General features: G+C 52.8%; 1 protein-coding gene across 14 annotated transcripts in view; it reads right to left on the bottom strand.

The window, feature by feature from the left end:
- Positions 1–18250, bottom strand: part of RYR1 (ryanodine receptor 1) — a 132546-nt gene that overhangs the window by 76452 nt on the left and 37844 nt on the right. For all 14 annotated transcript variants that reach the window (XM_029571751.1, XM_029571756.1, XM_029571758.1 and 11 more), the window contains 15 exons: positions 16295–16399; positions 15423–15526; positions 14766–14849; positions 13944–14103; positions 13238–13385; positions 12738–12946; positions 9811–9985; positions 9191–9399; positions 8263–8627; positions 6834–6963; positions 6570–6730; positions 6053–6218; positions 5846–5932; positions 5255–5481; positions 495–1395 (listed from right to left, as the gene is read on the bottom strand). In XM_029571751.1, the coding sequence (XP_029427611.1) occupies positions 495–1395; positions 5255–5481; positions 5846–5932; positions 6053–6218; positions 6570–6730; positions 6834–6963; positions 8263–8627; positions 9191–9399; positions 9811–9985; positions 12738–12946; positions 13238–13385; positions 13944–14103; positions 14766–14849; positions 15423–15526; positions 16295–16399 (3231 nt within the window). The remainder of the gene's footprint in view (positions 1–494; positions 1396–5254; positions 5482–5845; positions 5933–6052; positions 6219–6569; positions 6731–6833; positions 6964–8262; positions 8628–9190; positions 9400–9810; positions 9986–12737; positions 12947–13237; positions 13386–13943; positions 14104–14765; positions 14850–15422; positions 15527–16294; positions 16400–18250) is intronic.

Below are 18250 nucleotides of genomic sequence, written 5' to 3'. Positions count from 1 at the left end.
GATGGGCCAATTTGCTCTTTATCTGATGTCATTTGCTATGGTTCCCTGGTTGTTCTGTATCTCGACCGGTGCTCTCTAACTCCTGCCTCAGACTTGTGACTTGCTCCTTTCTGGGGCTCCAAATTCACTGAACTCAAACACAAGCAGACGCAGCGCACCCAGGCCCGGGGAAACAGTATGGATATCCTGGCTCTTTCTCTGTTATAGTGCTCCCCGCCAGCCGACACCAGTCTCCGGCAAGAGACACCCAAAACAGGCCATTTCAGAGTCGCGTGACCAATGGTCCGGGCTCATCAGGACAAGCTGATGCAAGTGCTGGGTTCACCATGTTGGGACCTGCAGTTCCTGCTTTTCTTAGGACCATCACAACTACATGCAGAGGTCACCGACTGCAGTAGGATAAAACTGGGTCAGCCTGCCCTGAAACAACAGAGCCAACTGGTCACTTGTATTCAGGAAAGGTTAATCCCCCCCCTTCTGGCTGGGTGACCTACCTGCAACTTGACAGATTCTGGCAACGTCATCTGCAGCAAGCCTTCCTCCAGTCCCTCCTCTTCCTCCTTGGCTTCTTGCTCCTTGGTCTCAGTTGCTTTCTCCCCTGCTTCCACCAGTGCCTTTTCTCCCACCTCTCCCCCCTCTTCTTCCTCCTTCTTCTCCCCTTCCTCCTCCTTTTCTTTTTCCTCCTCTTTCGGCTCTCCCTCCGTCTCCTCCTCTTTCGGCTCTCCCTCCGTCTCCTCCTCCTTGGCCTCCCCAAACACGATGGGCTCGATCATCTTCAGGATGTGCGTCACGTCCTCGTCCTCAAAGACCTCCATGATGAGGAGCGTGGAAATGAGCTTCAGCACCGGCACAAACTGGAACTCCACGCTGCCCCCCACAGGGTCCCGCGTGTGCTGGCCCCCGTCCTGCACAGCCTCTGTCAGCATGTTGATGGCCTTGGTCTTCAGCACATCCAGCGGGATGAAGGGGCTGAGCTGATACAGCTCGGAGCTGGTGCTGACAAAGCTGGGGTAGGAGAAGTGGAGCGGCGGCCGCAGGCAGGTGCTCATGCCTACGCCGGGCAGCCCGTGCTGCCGCGACTCGTCCGGGAAGAGCCGGATGCTCCTGGTCTCGTCCGTCATGGGCACGATGAACTCGTTGTTCATGGTCAGCCGGGAGCGCTTGGCGGACTCCAGGTGGATGCTGATGAGCAGGTCGTAGTAGCCGCAGCGCAGGAGCCCCGAGAGGTGGCAGCTCTCACCGGTGTACAGCAGCTGCGACTCGTCCACGTGGCTGCACAGCGCATGCGCCACCCGGTTGTTGCCCAGGGCGCAGACGGCGCAGTACAGCTTCAGGGTGTGGTAGTGGAAGGAGAGCATGTGCAGGTGCTCCGAGAGCTCCAGGATATCGATGCACCTGCCCGAGAGAGAGAGGGAGAGGTAAACAGGTGAGCGCCACAACCTTTTCCTGTCACGTATTAAAGTCTCCGTGTAGACAGGAGATTCTGCGGGCAACACCCAGCTCATCCCTCCCTTCGCGTGCCCCTCTGTTCTCGCATGGCTGCAGCAAATTCCAAAGCATGGGATTTATTTGTTTAGAAATATTTGGTATTCTGCCTTTACCGAGCTGGTCTTGGTGAATTACAACCACATTTATAATTAAACTCCTGTTACATTTATGTCTTAAGTTTTCATAGGGAAACACGAAGGGGGCATATTAAGGTAGGGATATAAGACAAGATGAGCTGTAGTGGCCATCTAAGGTATAGTACAGCAACAATATGGGTCTGCTAGATGGATTAAAGAGCCAGGGCAATGGAAGATCCTATAGGTGAAGGCACCTACTCCACAGGATGTCGGGCAGGGATGGTGTTGTGGCTTCATGGGCCAGTAGTCAAGTGACAGAGGGAGTTTGTCCCGTCTTTATCACAGTTTTTGAAGTGAATTTAGGGAAGGGCCTGTCTGATCGTGTTTTTACTGTGGCAGCTGTCATCAAACAGAGCCCGCCCTCAGGACAGAAGGCTTCCTGAGCTTCAAACGCTATTCCTGCTGTGCAGTAACTATGCCAAAGGGCTGCCTCAGCAGACACCAGGAAGGGCCTCACAGAGCAGGGGCATGCTCTGTGAGGTCCTTCCTGCTCTGTGAGGCATTTCCACATGGGGGTATCACTAGAAGAGCATCCCCATGTTTTATTGTAAACTGGCAGGGCTGCATCAGTCAGTCAAGGCCACACATCACCAGCAGCAGCCCCAGGAATCATGGACTTGAACAGCTCCCTGGTAGCTGTAGAGGGCATTAGCAGATGGGGAAAGAGCCTCCACCCTGTCCCCCTCCCCCAAAGAGACACACACAGAAAAAACACACACACACACACACAGTACCCACAGTAATGGGGGGAGGGGAGAATGGCAGTAAGGAGATAAACACACACACACACACACACACACACAGTACCCACAGTAACGGGGGGAGGAGAGAATGGCAGTAAGGAGATAAACACACACACACACACACACACACACACAGTACCCGCAGTAACGGGGGGAGGGGAGAATGGCAGTAAGGAGATAAACACACACAACACACACACACACACACACACACAGTACCCACAGTAACGGGGGGAGGAGAGAATGGCAGTAAGGAGATAAACACACACACACACACACACACACACACAGTACCCCGCAGTAACGGGGGGAGGAGAGAATGGCAGTAGGAGGATAAACACACCACACACACACACACACACACAGTACCCGCAGTAACGGGGGGAGGGGAGAATGGCAGTAAGGAGATAAACACACACACACACACACACACACACAGTACCCGCAGTAACGGGGGGAGGGGAGAATGGCAGTAAGGAGATAAACACACACACACACACACACACACACACACAGTACCCGCAGTAACGGGGGGAGGGGAGAATGGCAGTAAGGAGATAAACACACACACACACACACACACACACACAGTACCCGCAGTAACGGGGGGAGGAGAGAATGGCAGTAAGGAGATAAACACACATACACACACACACACACACACACAGTACCCACAGTAACGGGGGGAGGAGAGAATGGCAGTAAAGGAGATAAACACACACACACACACACACACACACACACAGTACCCGCAGTAACGGGGGGAGGGGAGAATGGCAGTAAGGAGATAAACACACACACACACACACCACACACACAAGTACCCGCAGTAACGGGGGGAGGGGAGAATGGCAGTAAGGAGATAAACACACACACACACACACACACACACACACAGTACCCGCAGTAACGGGGGGAGGGGAGAATGGCAGTAAGGAGATAAACACACACACACACACACACAGTACCCACAGTAACGGGGGGAGGGGAGAATAGCAGTAAGGAGATAAACACACACACACACACACACACACACACACAGTACCCGCAGTAACGGGGGGAGAAGAGAATGGCAGTAAGGAGATAAACACACACACACACACACACACACACACACAGTACCCGCAGTAACGGGGGGAGGGGAGAATGGCAGTAAGGAGATAAACACACACACACACACACACAGTACCCACAGTAACGGGGGGAGGGGAGAATAGCAGTAAGGAGATAAACACACACACACACACACACACACACACAGTACCCGCAGTAACGGGGGGAGAAGAGAATGGCAGTAAGGAGATAAACACACACACACACACAGAGTACCTGCAGTAACGGGGGGGAGGGGGGAATGGCAGTAAGGAGATAAACACACATACACACACACACACACACACACACACACAGTACCCGCAGTAACAGGGGGAGAAGAGAATGGCAGTAAGGAGATAAACACACACACACACACACACACACACAGTACCCGCAGTAACGGGGGGAGGGGAGAATGGCAGTAAGGAGATAAACACACACACACACACACACACACACACACAGTACCCGCAGTAACGGGGGGAGGGGAGAATGGCAGTAAGGAGATAAACACACACACACACACACACAGTACCCACAGTAACGGGGGGAGGGGAGAATAGCAGTAAGGAGATAAACACACACACACACACACACACACACACAGTACCCGCAGTAACGGGGGGAGAAGAGAATGGCAGTAAGGAGATAAACACACACACACACACAGAGTACCTGCAGTAACGGGGGGGAGGGGGGAATGGCAGTAAGGAGATAAACACACATACACACACACACACACACACACACACAGTACCCGCAGTAACAGGGGGAGAAGAGAATGGCAGTAAGGAGATAAACACACACACACACACACACACACACAGTACCCGCAGTAACAGGGGGAGAAGAGAATGGCAGTAAGGAGATAAACACACACACACACACACACACACACACACACACACACAGTACCCGCAGTAACGGGGGGAGGGGAGAATGGCAGTAAGGAGATAAACACACACACGCACACACACACAGTACCCGCAGTAACAGGGAGAGGAGAGAATGGCAGTAAGGAGATAAACACACACACACACACACACACAGAGTACCCGCAGTAACGGGGGGGAGGGGAGAATGGCAGTAAGGAGATAAACACACACACACACACACACACACACAGTACCCGCAGTAACGGGGGGAGGGGAGAATGGCAGTAAGGAGATAAACACACACACACACACACACACACACAGTACCCGCAGTAACAGGGGGAGAAGAGAATGGCAGTAAGGAGATAAACACACACACACACACACACACACACACACACACACACACAGTACCCGCAGTAACGGGGGGAGGGGAGAATGGCAGTAAGGAGATAAACACACACACGCACACACACACAGTACCCGCAGTAACAGGGAGAGGAGAGAATGGCAGTAAGGAGATAAACACACACACACACACACACACACACACACAGAGTACCTGCAGTAACAGGGGGAGGGGAGAATGGCAGTAAGGAGATAAACACACACACACACACACACACACACACACACACAGAGTACCTGCAGTAACAGGGGGAGGGGAGAATGGCAGTAAGGAGATAAACACACACACACACACACACACACACACACACAGAGTACCTGCAGTAACAGGGGGAGGGGAGAATGGCAGTAAGGAGATAAACACACACTCCTTTGGTGCCCATAAGGCTGCGCAGGGGTGGCAGGAGAGACAGACATGCCACCTTCTCCCACGGTGCCACAAGCTTTCACCTATACTCCCTCCAGCAGGTGGCAGCAAGCTGGGGCCATCGCTCCCTGCAGCTCTCACCTGTTCTCCTCCGGAATGTGCAGGGCCATCATGGTAAGAGGCTGGGTGCACTCCACCATCCAGCCATGCCGCTCGCTCACCCGCCCCGTCTCCACCTGCAGGAATTCGTTGGGCATACGGCTCCAAACCACGGGGGTCAGCATCTGCACGTCCAGCCGCGGCGGGCACTGGGGCACCGGGTTCTTCCGCTCACTCCGGAACATGGCTGCTGAGATGGGCATGATGTTCTGGGCAAAGAGAGAGACAGAGACCGGGAAAGAGATTGGAGAAGGGATGGAGTAGAGAAGACATGGGGGGGGGGGGGGGAGAGATGGGGGAGATGATTACTGCTAATGCCAAAGGAGGTTTACCTTTATGCAGCTCATTCATGGGTTAAAAGATAAATACTAGGGCTGATTATACAAATGTGCATTTTAAAGTTTTAAGAAAGGTTTTAGTGAAAGCAGCAATCCATGCATCTGTCCTTTATGATAGGGGGAGGGAAGGATGCGGGAGTAAAAGCTACAGGGAATGGTAGGGAGGTATGAGCCACAGGATGATAAGGGGGTGCGAGCTACGTAACAATGGACCCACGTTGCATTGAGATATTACCTTCAGTTTACCCAGTTCAAACTGCAGCAGGTTCTGGCTGGAAGGCAGCACAAAGACAGCTGGGAAGAGCATAGTGTTGGGCTCTACCTGGAACAATGAACGCAGCGCAGTCAGTACCGGGGGGAGAGGTTACAACCTGCGCCCTCCCCCTGAGGAGACACCCAGCCGCCTAACACGCTTGAGGGGGGCCGAACCGGAGCCTCTCACCTGGAAGAACGCGTTGATCTCCTTCCCATTGGCCGTGAAGGTCATGAGGCCCGTGGCGAGGTCCACCAGGCAGCCGATGACCAGGTCCTCGTTGCTGATGCGGGACTGCTGGGAGTTGTTGCTGTATTCCCCGGCCCACACCATGTAACAGTTACTGCGCTTTATGCTGCAGGGGGGCGAGAGAGGCACGGCGGCTGAGAAACAAGAGGCCGGCCTTCCATGGCCAGACCAGCAGGGGCCGCTCTCCCTCCCGACCAACTGCTAGAGGAGCTGCCTTCAGATCGAAAAGGTGGTGGGTTCTAGACCCATTGGGGCCCCACCTACACCCACCTCTCCGCTCCCAAAAGTGATCCTCACTTCTCCGGTAAGCAAACAGCCTCCCCCCCGCAGAACTCTCAGCGTCGCAATTCCCGAACTACCCCCAGCCCTCGTTGATGGAGGTGGACCCGCAGGGTGCTCCCCCCTCCCCATTATTCTCCACCCCCAGGTCCCAGAGCCGCGGGCGGCGGCCACTTGCCTGTTGAAGATGTTTCCTTTGTCGTCCCCCATGGTGATGGTGGCGGTGCGGATTTTGTTCAGGTCAAAGTTCATGTCGTAGAGGTGGTAGTCGGGGGTGACCCACCCCACCCAGACCCCGCTGGGCTCCTGGCCGGCGAAGATGCGCATGGAGTAATAATACTGTCGGGGGCGAGAGAAGGAGAGGAAGAGAGAGGGCGTGAGGCGTGCATTCTAGACGCTAGCCGCCTCCGTGGCCACGCCATCTATCCGCGCGCTGCGTTACCGTGGTCGTGTTCATGATGATCTCCGGGTCGTCACGATCGTCGGGCACCACGTCCTTCACGAGGCGCGGCATCGCGGGCACCACAGGCGGCGGTGCGGGGAATGCGGCCTTCTTGGCTTTAAACAGAAACCTGGGAAGGAAAAGGGGGACCAGGGAGAGGGAAGGAGCGGAGGGAAGGGGAGAAGGGGAAGAGAGAGCGCGGGAGACGGAGAGAGGTGCAAGAACAGCAAAAGAGAAGGCAGGTGGAGAGGCGAGATGGGAAAGGTAGAGAGGAGGAGCAGGATATGAAGGGGAGGAAAGGGGTGAGATGAGATGAGAAGCTGGGAGTCCCGCAGCAGGAATCGAGAAGGGTTAAAATCCCTCAAAGGGCAGAGAACAGAGGGAGGGAAATAAACAGAAGAGGTGAGGAGCAGGGTGACAGGTGGGGGGAGGGGGTGGGGAGAGGTCTGCTCAGGCACATCTGGGGGGCCACTTTTCAAAGGATTCAGGCTTCTAAGAGTTAGGCTCCTCAATTGGCCTTTTTGAAAATTTACGTGGGCCGAGTTTCTAAAATTTAGGCTCCTAGTTTCAGCAGACCCCTAAATTTAAGAGACGGGGCGGAGTTAGGGCGGGGAAAGAAAAGTTAGGAGCTTAGCACTGATTTTCAGCACCGGGCACCTAACTTAGAAGCCTAAATTTAGGCAAATGAGTAGCAGGACAAAACTTGTGGGAACCATATTCAGCCAGTCAGCCGGCTAAACTAATGCTCGCCGAATATACCCGGCTGTCTTAAAGTTAGCCTGATAGGTTTATTCGGCTAAATGTAGGACAGCGTCATGGGTCGACCAGAGCTAGCTGGGTAACTTATCTGGTTATCTCGGCAACTCCCTGGGCCGCCCTGCACTTACCCAGCCAAATTCTAGCTGGACAAATAGCTGGATAAGGGTCCAAATTTTCATGTAGCCGGATAACTTCTTAATCAAGCGGCTAGATGTGTTTGAACATGTTCCTCTGTCAGCCTAATCTTCAGCTGAAAACGTATGCTCCTGAATAGGGCTGAAAACAGATGCCTAATTCAGGCTTAAAATTTAGGGGTTTGCTTTTTTCTGAATATCGGCCCCTTCTTTCTTGTCCCGCATACAGCGTCACACCTTGTGCCACGGACTTGGGAGAAGCCCAGGGATGGAAGAGAGCGGCGTGAGAGCCATTTCTTGTACATGATTCTGGGTGGAGGGGGGGAGGAGCTCTTGCTCAGTTTACACAGAGTGTGGGAGGGGCCACGCTCCTGCTCGCTATAGAGGGCAGGGGACCGTGCGCCTGAGGTATAACTGAGGGCCGCCCTCTTGGACGTTCCTGCTCAGAACGCTGATCACTACTGGGACGGAGAGGACTGGGTGGGACTGGTGATGCCGGGGGGGGGGGGGGGGGGGCGGCACGAGGGAGCACTCACCCCCTCTTCACTTTGCTTTTCTCAGAGGCCACTTCCTTCTCGTTCTCCCCCTTGCTCTGTTCCTTGGGCACCTCTTTGCCTGGCGGCTCCTTCTCGTTAGCCGCGTCCGTCTCTTTGCGGCTGGCCGACTTCTTCAGAACCTCAAACTCCGAGTCCAGGTCAATGTCCTTCACCTCCTCCTCCGGGATGGTCAGGGTGCGGGTCAGGGGCGTGGCGCCCGGGGTGCATTTGAAGGTCTCGTAGAACTCCACGGGCATGCTGAGCCGCAGGAACAGCAGGTCGGCGTTACTGTTCTGGGAGCCGAAGGTCCTGTGGGTGACCTTCAGGCAGGGGGGGTTATCCACCGTGCCATCAATGCGAGCCACCTGCAGAGAGGACGGGCAGTCATCGCACTGAACAGGGCCTTAACGCTCTTCCACAGTCCCGACCAGGAGGGGCTGACCGGAGCGGGGCAGGGGGACCAGAACGAATCAACCACAGCGGGGTCCTGGCCCCCAGCCCCGAGATGACAGGAAATTATGGTGCCAGGGTGGAGGCTTATGCAGAGGCCACAGGGGGCCCAGGGCACTCGCTCCTATCTGCACCCCCTTCCCTCTGCCCAGAATAGCCCTGCCACCAAGGGTTATTAATACTGTACAGGCGGATACTCGTGGAGAAGCAGATGAGCCCCTTCCCCTAGTTCTCTCCTCTTCTCGTGGTTGCTCCCGCCTCTTCCCTCGATAAAGCTGTGCCCCGTCAATGTGTTTCCCCTTCAAGGTGGCCGAGCCCTCCCCCCCTTTGTACGCTCTAACCTTGATCTAGTTGTGACCCCCTCCATGCCCTCTCTCCTCAGTGTGGCCGTAGCTCTCACCTGGACCGTCACCATGTTCCCACTGTCCCACAATCTCCCCTTGATGCGGGTGCGCTCCCCGCCACGCCGCCCTCTCACCTCGATGTGGCCATGCTCCAGGGGCACCGTCACAAACTGGGGCAGGCTCTTGCTGAACCACATGGTGAGGTCGCGCTTCATGTTGATGGCGAAAGGCTCAAAGCCCTCTTGCAGGCCGCAGATGGTAAAGTAGCGCAAGCTGCTCACATCTTGGCCCAGGTTCAGGCGGCCCACCTGGGACTGGCCCAGGCTGCACACGGGGATAAAGCCTGGGGTAAAACAGTCACAGCCTGTCAGAGCTACCGGCAGGAATACCCCAACCCCTGTCCCTCCACATCCTTCTCTCCCCTGTGCCTTCCCCTCTACCCTGCCCCTCCATGGCCTTTCCCCATATACGTCCGCCATGGGTTCTGCCCATCTTCCCGCTTTCCATGGCCTCTCCCCTCATCCTCTCCTCCCCCCACCCCCGTTATGGGCTTCTCCCATCGGGCACCCTCCCAGTCTTAATAACCTCACCTTTCTTGTAGCTCTTCTCCTTGGTCTAATCCCTGCCGCCTCCCCGGCTCTCACCAGTCTCCCTCTCCCTTCCTCTCTTTAACTCTCTCTCTCTCTCTCTTTGTTCTATCTCTCTCCCCTTTCCTCTCTCCACGAGGAGACCCCCTCCCGTCCGGGTAGCTCACCGTCCCCGATCTCGATGTCCTTGAAGGCCAGGTCGGAGCCCGAGTCGCTGATCAGCATCTCCCCGTTCAGCGTGAACATGATGTTCATTTCCACCAGATCGATCATGCAGCCTACCACATCTCCCGGCTGCCAGTTCCGGCCGAAGGGCTCGCTCCCGATGTGCCAGCGCTGGCCCTGCAGTGACAGACAGCCTATAAAGGATGCGCCGAGGCCGCTCTCCGATCGTAAGCCCTAGCTCGCCCTGCTCACAGCCTTGATAATTTTTAACCCAGGTGTCCTCTACCAAATAAATTTTCGCTAGGGCGAGTGGCTTACAGCTCTTCAGGAGGATGGGCAATTTTCAAAAGCCCATGTGACGCAGGTGAACACCTGCTTTGAAAACAAGGCTTAGTAAATGACGGCAGAAAAAGGACCAACCGGCAACAACCCCAGTTATTTCTGTCCACACTGCCAAGGATATCTTTCCCCTGCAGCGCGAGGACTCATACGATCACTCTTGTTTTTTTGGGGTTTTTTTTTTTAGCAACTTCTTCCTCTGTACTCCATCTAAGGCAGGTGAGCATACAAAGATCTATTGTTTAGGTCACACCCAGCACCTCCTCCCTTCTCGTAATCAACCCACAAAGCTCTCCAATGTTTTAAATAACCGCCAATATCAGAGTGACTGTTGCCAGAGCATCTGGGCTCCGATATCCCCTGCACAGCCTGACAAACACATCCAGCTAAGTGTGCGCCTTCGTTTCCACCAGGGCTTCTCGTTATTGCTATACTTGCAGCCTGCCAGACAGCCCCAGACACTGGTTTAACGCCATCGTCACAGCCACACATCCAGCTAAGTGTGCGCCTTCGTTTCCACCAGGGCTTCTTGTTATTGCTATACTTGCAGCCTGCCAGACAGCCCCAGAAGCTGGTTTAACGCCATCGTCACAGCCACACATCCAGCTAAGTGTGCGCCTTCGTTTCCACCAGGGTTTCTCGTTATTGCTATACTTGCAGCCCGCCAGACAGCCCCAGAGGCTGGTTTAACACCATCGTCACAGCCACACATCCAGCTAAGTGTGCGCCTTCGTTTCCACCAGGGTTTCTCGTTATTGCTATACTTGCAGCCCGCCAGACAGCCCCAGACGCTGGTTTAACACCATCGTCACAGCCACACATCCAGTTAAGTGTGCGCCTTCGTTTCCACCAGGGCTTCTCGTTATTGCTATACTTGCAGCCTGCCAGATAGCCCCAGACCTGGTTTAACGCCATCGTCACAGCCACACATCCAGCCTCCCACTGTCTTCATGGCCTTGCTGGTCAGCACCCACCTCCAACCCGATGGGTTTCTGGGGAGTCGTAGCTTGCTAGCTCCCACCCTACCACCCCATGGCCTGCAGCACTGCCTACAGTTTTGTCCTTATCATCTCGCCCCTTTTTTCTGCTCTTCGGGGAGTGGAGGGTGAGTTGTTTGTGATGCTTCAACACCCCAGTCCTGTTTATGCCCTGGCCCATCCAGTCTGCCCAAGTTGACTCCTGATGCAATGTCACAGCTCCGGCTGATCTCTCACTTCCCCCTCACTTCTTTGCCTTTAGGGATATTCTGTGTCTGTCCCAGGCTTCTTAAAATTCCTTTACTGTACACCTTTCGGGTATTTCAAAGTTTCTACTATATCTCCCCCCCACTTCTCTAGAACATAACGGGCTCGATATTCAAAGCGTGTTCAGCGCTATTTAGCTGGATAAGCGGGACTTGTGTGGCTTAAGTACTGGAGGCCGATGAATATGCGCCTACGTTCAGCGGCTGCCGCTTAGCTGTATAATTCCCTTATAAGGCTAAAAGTTACACGCACAAAACGTAGCCTGTACTGGGTGGATCGGGGGCGGAGTGAGTTAGCCGTACAACTTATATGGCTAACTACCAATATTGGGAGTTAGCTGCATAAGTATCCGTGTAAGTTTAGACGTCCCCTAGAGCAGGTTAGACTTCTCTGGCTAAGTGCATATATATGCACTTGTATTCAGAGGCTTTGCCGAGCAGCTGAGTATACATTGTAACTTAGCCGTATATGCTCTAACCCGCTAAGTTACTTACATGGCCAGCTTTGAAGATCTTTCCCCACATATTTAAGTCCCTAAATCTAGAACATAAAAAGTGCCATGCTGAGTCAGACTAAAAAGTCAAATTGAGCCCAGCACCCTGTCTCCGAGAGTGGCAAATCTAGGTCACAAGTTACCCGGCAGATCCCAAAGATTAGATCCATTTCTTCTTGCTCACTACATGGATAAGCTGTAGGTTTCCCACAGTCCACCTGGCTAATAACTATTTATGGACTTTTCCTCCAGAAACTTTTCCAAAGTCTCATTTAATATCGCTTTTGGTGCAGACCCCTCACCATTTTGGCAGCCTCATTCTGGACCGCCTCCAGCCTCTCCTTTTGGAGGTCCAGCCTTTAGAACTGGACCCAGTATTCCAGGTAAGGTCTCACTAATGATCTATACAAAGGCATCAAGGATTGTTGTCCTATCGGTGACATGCAGCAGGGACGGTCTCACGGCTCTCCGTACAGCACTGTCTGCGTATGTCTACTATTGCTCTACGTATGATAAGAACTGGAAAAGGGAGGGAGAGACATTATAGGACGCTACAGTTCCAAAAGCACAGACAGAAAGACCAACATTCATGTTTAAAGGACCAAATGTATGCGTTTGTAGCTTGAAGACAGACCCATAGATGGAGAGACAGTGCACCCATTGAACACATATGGAACAGGTGCACGTACCCTATGCCCACTGAAGACCCAGACGTACCCGGCACCCACTAAAGACACGGAGACGTGCCCTACATCCATGCCAGATGTACAGACACACGGGCATATCCGGCACCCACGGAAGACGCAAAGATGTATCTGGCATCCTCTGACAACATACAGACACATAGACATACCCGACACCCATTGAAGACGTAGGCCAGCTCATCGGCTCCCAGCTCTACATCAGGGTTGACATTGGGGCGCGCCCAGCCCACTCTCATCTCCCCCATCGTAACCGCCTCGTACTCAAAGTACCACCGTCCAGACTTCACTGCATTTGACTTCTCAAGGCGAAAGAGTCGCACCCGTTCAAAGCGAGGCTGTGTGACACCTTGGGCTGCAGCTAGAGGGAATCACATAGAGACACACACACACACACATTACTTCTTCTCTGCTCCTTCACAACCACTCTCCGGTCTCATAAATATATAAAATCATTTCCGGGGCATCCTAGCCTGGTACTTGTCCACATCTTCCAGTGAGCACCAAGATATTTGTAAAACAAATGGAGGCCCGAGATGGGGGAGGGGAGGTAGAGGACAGAAAGAAGGGAAGATAAGTTAAGGAAGATAGATAAGGCAGGGCAATGAGTCGATGGGTGGGGCAGGAGATAGAAAAGCAGTTTCTGACTCACTGGTCTCCTGGTCCGGGGGTTCAATGTTGTAACCATAACCAATCAGCGTGCGCACGGCCTCACACAGACTATCCCTGTTGGTCTTCTTTGTCCGTTCATCCAGCAGGACGTAGGGCACCAGCCGAGGGTTTCGCTTATTCTTAATGTCCTGCCGGGATGGGCAAGAGAAAGGTCCTGCTAAAGGCACACTGAAGAGAACCATAGCTCCTCAGTCCCGAGCACTACGGGCCCCCACACCCGTTGCTTCCTCCATCCTCCGGACAGTGACACGTCTGCACGGGCAACGCAGGAAGCAGGGGCCACTGAACATCTTCCGCGCCACAGAAATTCTCAGGTTCGGAATGATTCGTTAGAGAAACTCTTCATTTAGACGGTCACTTTTCAAAACTACGCCGAGCAGATTAGATAATCGGTTAATTTCAGTTGGCTATCTTTAGCCGAACATAACCAGTTAGATTTAAGACTACTATATGTTGGGCTGGGGTTGCCCACCTAAACTGGGCCAGCCAGTGCTGAAAATCAGCGTAAGTCATAAGTCCACCCCAGGGATGCCTCTCAAGCGGTCCCATTTTCACTCTTTTGTGAATCTAGGGGGCTAAATTTAGCCAGTGAATGGGGGAAACCCATTCACTGAACCGTTGCGATGGAACCCGAGTGACGGTATATAAGACCCAATAAATAAATAAATAAATAAATCCCATGTTACCTGGACTATGCTGTATGTCCAGCCCTGCTGCACACGGTCTCGGGCCCACACGTTGTGTGCGTTCTCCGCCAGCTTGTCCACCAGTGTGTTTTGAGCCGGGGTCAGCTTGACGTGGGACAGGTCGAGAGGGGCCGGCTTATAACCATTAGACATCATGTACCTGCGAGGCAGGAGGAAGGGGGGGAGGGAAACTATATTAGGCTGCATTCCCAGATCCTATGCATCACTGGCTTTAAGCGGGGTGAAACCATGGCATCTAAGCCTTTCTCCACTGGAATTCTAGTGATTACTTCATTTGCAGCCTGCCAGACAGACCCAGCTGCTGGTTTAATTCCATTATTACTGCCTGGGGGGAGTTGCTGCCCAGACATCCCTTGCAGAGCCTTCCAGACAGATCTGGCTATGTGAGCACCTGCATGTCTGATGGGTTAGACAGTGCTGTAGTGCGATAGTCTGGCTGATACCTCTCACCCACTCTTCCAGTGCTTATAGCCAGAAATATGAAGATATTAGCACAAGACTGAAACGTGGCAGCAGCAGCAGCACAAACCAAGACACCACAGGACTGGTGAACAGAGAAATATGGGCTAAATAAGGAGAGAGAGAAGAGCTCTGGGCAAGCGCCATCCAAAATCAGTCGCCAAAGAAGTCAGAGCTTGCTCCCCCCCAACCTTCAGCAACCCCCCCCCTTCACCCCCACCGTCCAGCTCACCTTACGAGTGCCCCGTGGCCCACCTGCTCTAGCCCTGCAGCTCAAACTATCCCCAGGAGTTAAGACGATCGCAAGCGAAACTCAGAGCTGAGGATGGGGGCCACACTTACGTCTTCGGCAGCTTGGTCTTCTTCAAGTTCTCCTCGGCTTTCTCATCGGCCATGCCCACGTGGCATCCCAGAGCCAGCAGGGTCCTAGGGGGAGAGACACAGTTATAAAAGCAGGGGCCACGGCATCATGTGAGGCATTTCCACACAGGATCATGCCAGGACATCATAAATTGTTCTAGAAGTAACAACAACATAGTAGATAAAGGCAGAAAAAGACCAACCGGACCATCCAGTCTGCTGAGTCATTCCTGACCACATTGCCAGCCTCAGCGTCGACTGCTTTTAAGATATTAATAACAATTAATTAGATCCCGTCCCAGCGGATCTGTGGAAGTGCGGAGGACCTGGGTCTGGTTGCCAGCTCAGTTGCTCTGCTGCCAGTTTGGCCGGGTCTGGGGATGCTGCATAGACCATGTTCACAGCCCCCGAGGGGAGGGAGCCATAGTCACCCTACAATGGCAAAACCTGGTGGCCAGATTTTTGGCCTTTGACTGAATGGCCTAGCTGAGTGAGCTGGAAGCTTAGTCAGATTTATCTAATTATTCCATAAAAGTTCACCCTCCAAAAACCACGCCCCTAACTTTAATCAGGGGACTACATCTGCTTCCAAGCTTTAGAGAAGATGTCTTTCTGCTCCCCCTCGGTGGGGGTCCTTACTTCAGGGTCTCTCCGGACATGAGGAGGTTGTAGTTCCTCTCAGGCTCAGGAAGACTGTGGAAGTCAAGGAGACAGGGATGCAGTCGCTTGTTATCATCCCGGATCTGAAAGGAAAGAGAGCGTGGTCTCATGCCCGTCCCACTTCCCTGATATATCCAGACAATGTATGTTTAGATGGCAACAGTACAGGGAACCTAAACAGTCTCATGATAAAAGCAAAAAAAAAAAAAAAAAAAAAATATATATATATATATATATATATATATATAAAATCTATGAGGTCCATTTCAGAGGCATTTAGCCAGCTAACTCAGAAGTTATCTGGCTAATTTTGCTATCCAGACTGAATGAATATTGATCTCTCTGTATATACATATATTTATTTATTCATTTATATATTTATATACACCTCAGGTGCTAAGCGCTATTGCTATGTGACATAAAGCATAGTTCATGGTAATGTGACCCACGGAGCAGTGGGCACAAGAGCCCTAGACCATGTGAAGGTTAGACCTGGCTAAGTTGGCGCTGCCTAGAGACCAAGAGAATAAACCGGAGCACCGGAATGACAGTGATCAGATCACTCCGAATATAGGGGGATCAAGTCATGGATTCATTTCTCTGCATGAAGAGATACAGTTCTGACATCCCTAAGAAAGGCAGGAACTACAAGTCCATGCATGCAATAGGACTAAAAAAAGCAGGACCGGCTCTGCCTGTCCCTTATGACATGGAGTGACCTGTGGTCACCTTACTTAAAGGAATCTCCTGGCCCCACCCCATGCCGCAGCAGGAGCGAGCTGTCTCTATTGCAGTTCCTTTCTCCGAATGCTGGTGAGTAGGTGATACTGCCTGGTGCACATGTCACTTACCGGTCCATAGGTCCACCCTTGCTCAATCCTGGTCAGCGCCCAGAGCTCATGAACATTTTCCGCCAGCTTCTCCCGGATCCTCTCCAGGTGCGGGGGCAGCACGATCTGCAACGAGAGAAGAAGCGGAGGGTGGGCACAGTTCAGCCAGTGGCATGACAGGGAAGGGGGGAGTCCACACAGACAAGCAACTGCCCGGCTGCCTCAGAAATAGCAGGAGACAGGAGGAGGAGCCCAACCCTGTGGCCCCCACCCTTGCTGAAAGTCCAAGATCCCAAGGCCACAGGAGGGGAAAAGAGCAGAGGCAGTGTAGATGGATGGCCCTCAGGTTACAGCGGAGAGTCCTGGCACCTGGAAGTCCAGGTCCCAATCCCACTGTTACTACCCAATTCACTGTGCAGCCTTCAGCAAACTGCTTCATTCTATTTTGGGTTCACACTCAGGACCCGATGTCCTGAACAAGTCCCAGGTCCTGTTTTTGTATTTTTTTATTTAAAAAAATATTTATGAATCACTTTCCAGATTTAAAAAAATCGCCCAAAACTAAGTAAAAAATTACAAATAATACAATGACATACAAGTCAAACTAAAAGCACGACACAATAAAATACCAGTAAAATATAGATAGAGTCTGTGGGAGAAATGCTCATTCTGTCTGATCCTTTAGTTTGCTACAAAGCTGTAAGGGGAGGCACCGATCCTCAAGCAGTGAAGTGTAGACTGCTCACATCGCTGTTATTATAAGGGGGAGGGCAAAATTCAAAGCAATGCATGCGGGTGAACAGCGATTTAGCCGCGTAAATCGGCCGTGTGGAACCTGCATGCCCTCCAATGTGCCACAACTCGTGGCCTTTTTGCTGCGTTTAGAGAGACGGCTTTCCCAGGGGCGTGCTTATAGGTTGGGGGGAGGGGGACATAACATGCCTAGATCACATTTTCAAATCTACGCATGTTATTTTCCTTGGGGGGAAAAAAAAAAAAGTGTCCACGCAAAAAAAAAAAAAAAAAAGTCACGGCACGTTCCCAAGAGAAAAAGTCCATGTGGACTCTCTCGTGAAAACCCAGTGTAAAATCCGCAGGTAAAGGGCACCCATGGACCAGGTCCCGGTGCGGGCCGTGTAGTCACAAAGCACAGGAATGGGGGCAGGGGGCAGGGGGGGGGCTCCTTTTTATGTACTTTGTAGCTAAAGTTTCAAAGAGGAACTACCCTAGCAGCACAAAACCTTCATCACCATCTCACTCATCATCCCGGGTCAGGTGACCGCGCCTGGTCTGGCTTCGTATAGATTGCTGCTGTTCCATCTCGTCCTACGTTTGCCTGGACCTTTTTGCTCTATGTTACCCCCCCCCCCCCCCCCCTTTCCGCAGGGGTCACCTTCAGGGAGTACAGAAGGAGGTGAGCGCCACTGCCGCAGCCCTGGCATTCAGATAACGTCCACCAGGGATGGCCACTGGGAGACTCAGGGGAAGACTTAACCCACAGCACAAAACACAGTCCAATGTGCACATCGGTGTTGGTTCCAAAATGAAATGTATTTGTAAATCCCAAGGCCAGACAGTAGAAAACCAGTAGAAAGTTGACCTGAACAGCTGATTACAATCCCACAAGAAACGAAACAGATTCAGTAAAGTATCAACTCTTCTCCGAGCAGGAGGTATCCTACCCACACAACACGTCAGCCCCAAGGCCTGCGGGGCAACGGTTCCTGTGCTGGAGCTTTCTCAGACAAGGACATTAGATTACCCTTTTCCTTAATAGGGGGTCCTCCCGCTGGTAGGCCATTCGCAATCTCAGAACTTTTCTTCAACTTGGAATCTGCTTCGTTCCTTGTTGCAGACTCCTTGGATGGCCTCCCAAGCCCTGCCTCTTCTCAGGACTCTAAAGACAACAACCAATAGATTCCCGGGGGGCATCTTATACAGATTCTCACTAAACCCAACCCATTCCCCCGTGGAGGG

Source organism: Rhinatrema bivittatum, chromosome 11 (genome assembly GCF_901001135.1).
Source record: "Rhinatrema bivittatum chromosome 11, aRhiBiv1.1, whole genome shotgun sequence".
In the NCBI taxonomy this organism is placed as follows: Eukaryota; Metazoa; Chordata; class Amphibia; order Gymnophiona; family Rhinatrematidae; genus Rhinatrema; species Rhinatrema bivittatum.
The sequence above is the reverse complement of the archived record's forward strand: the minus strand, read 5'-3'. Positions and strand labels throughout refer to the sequence as shown.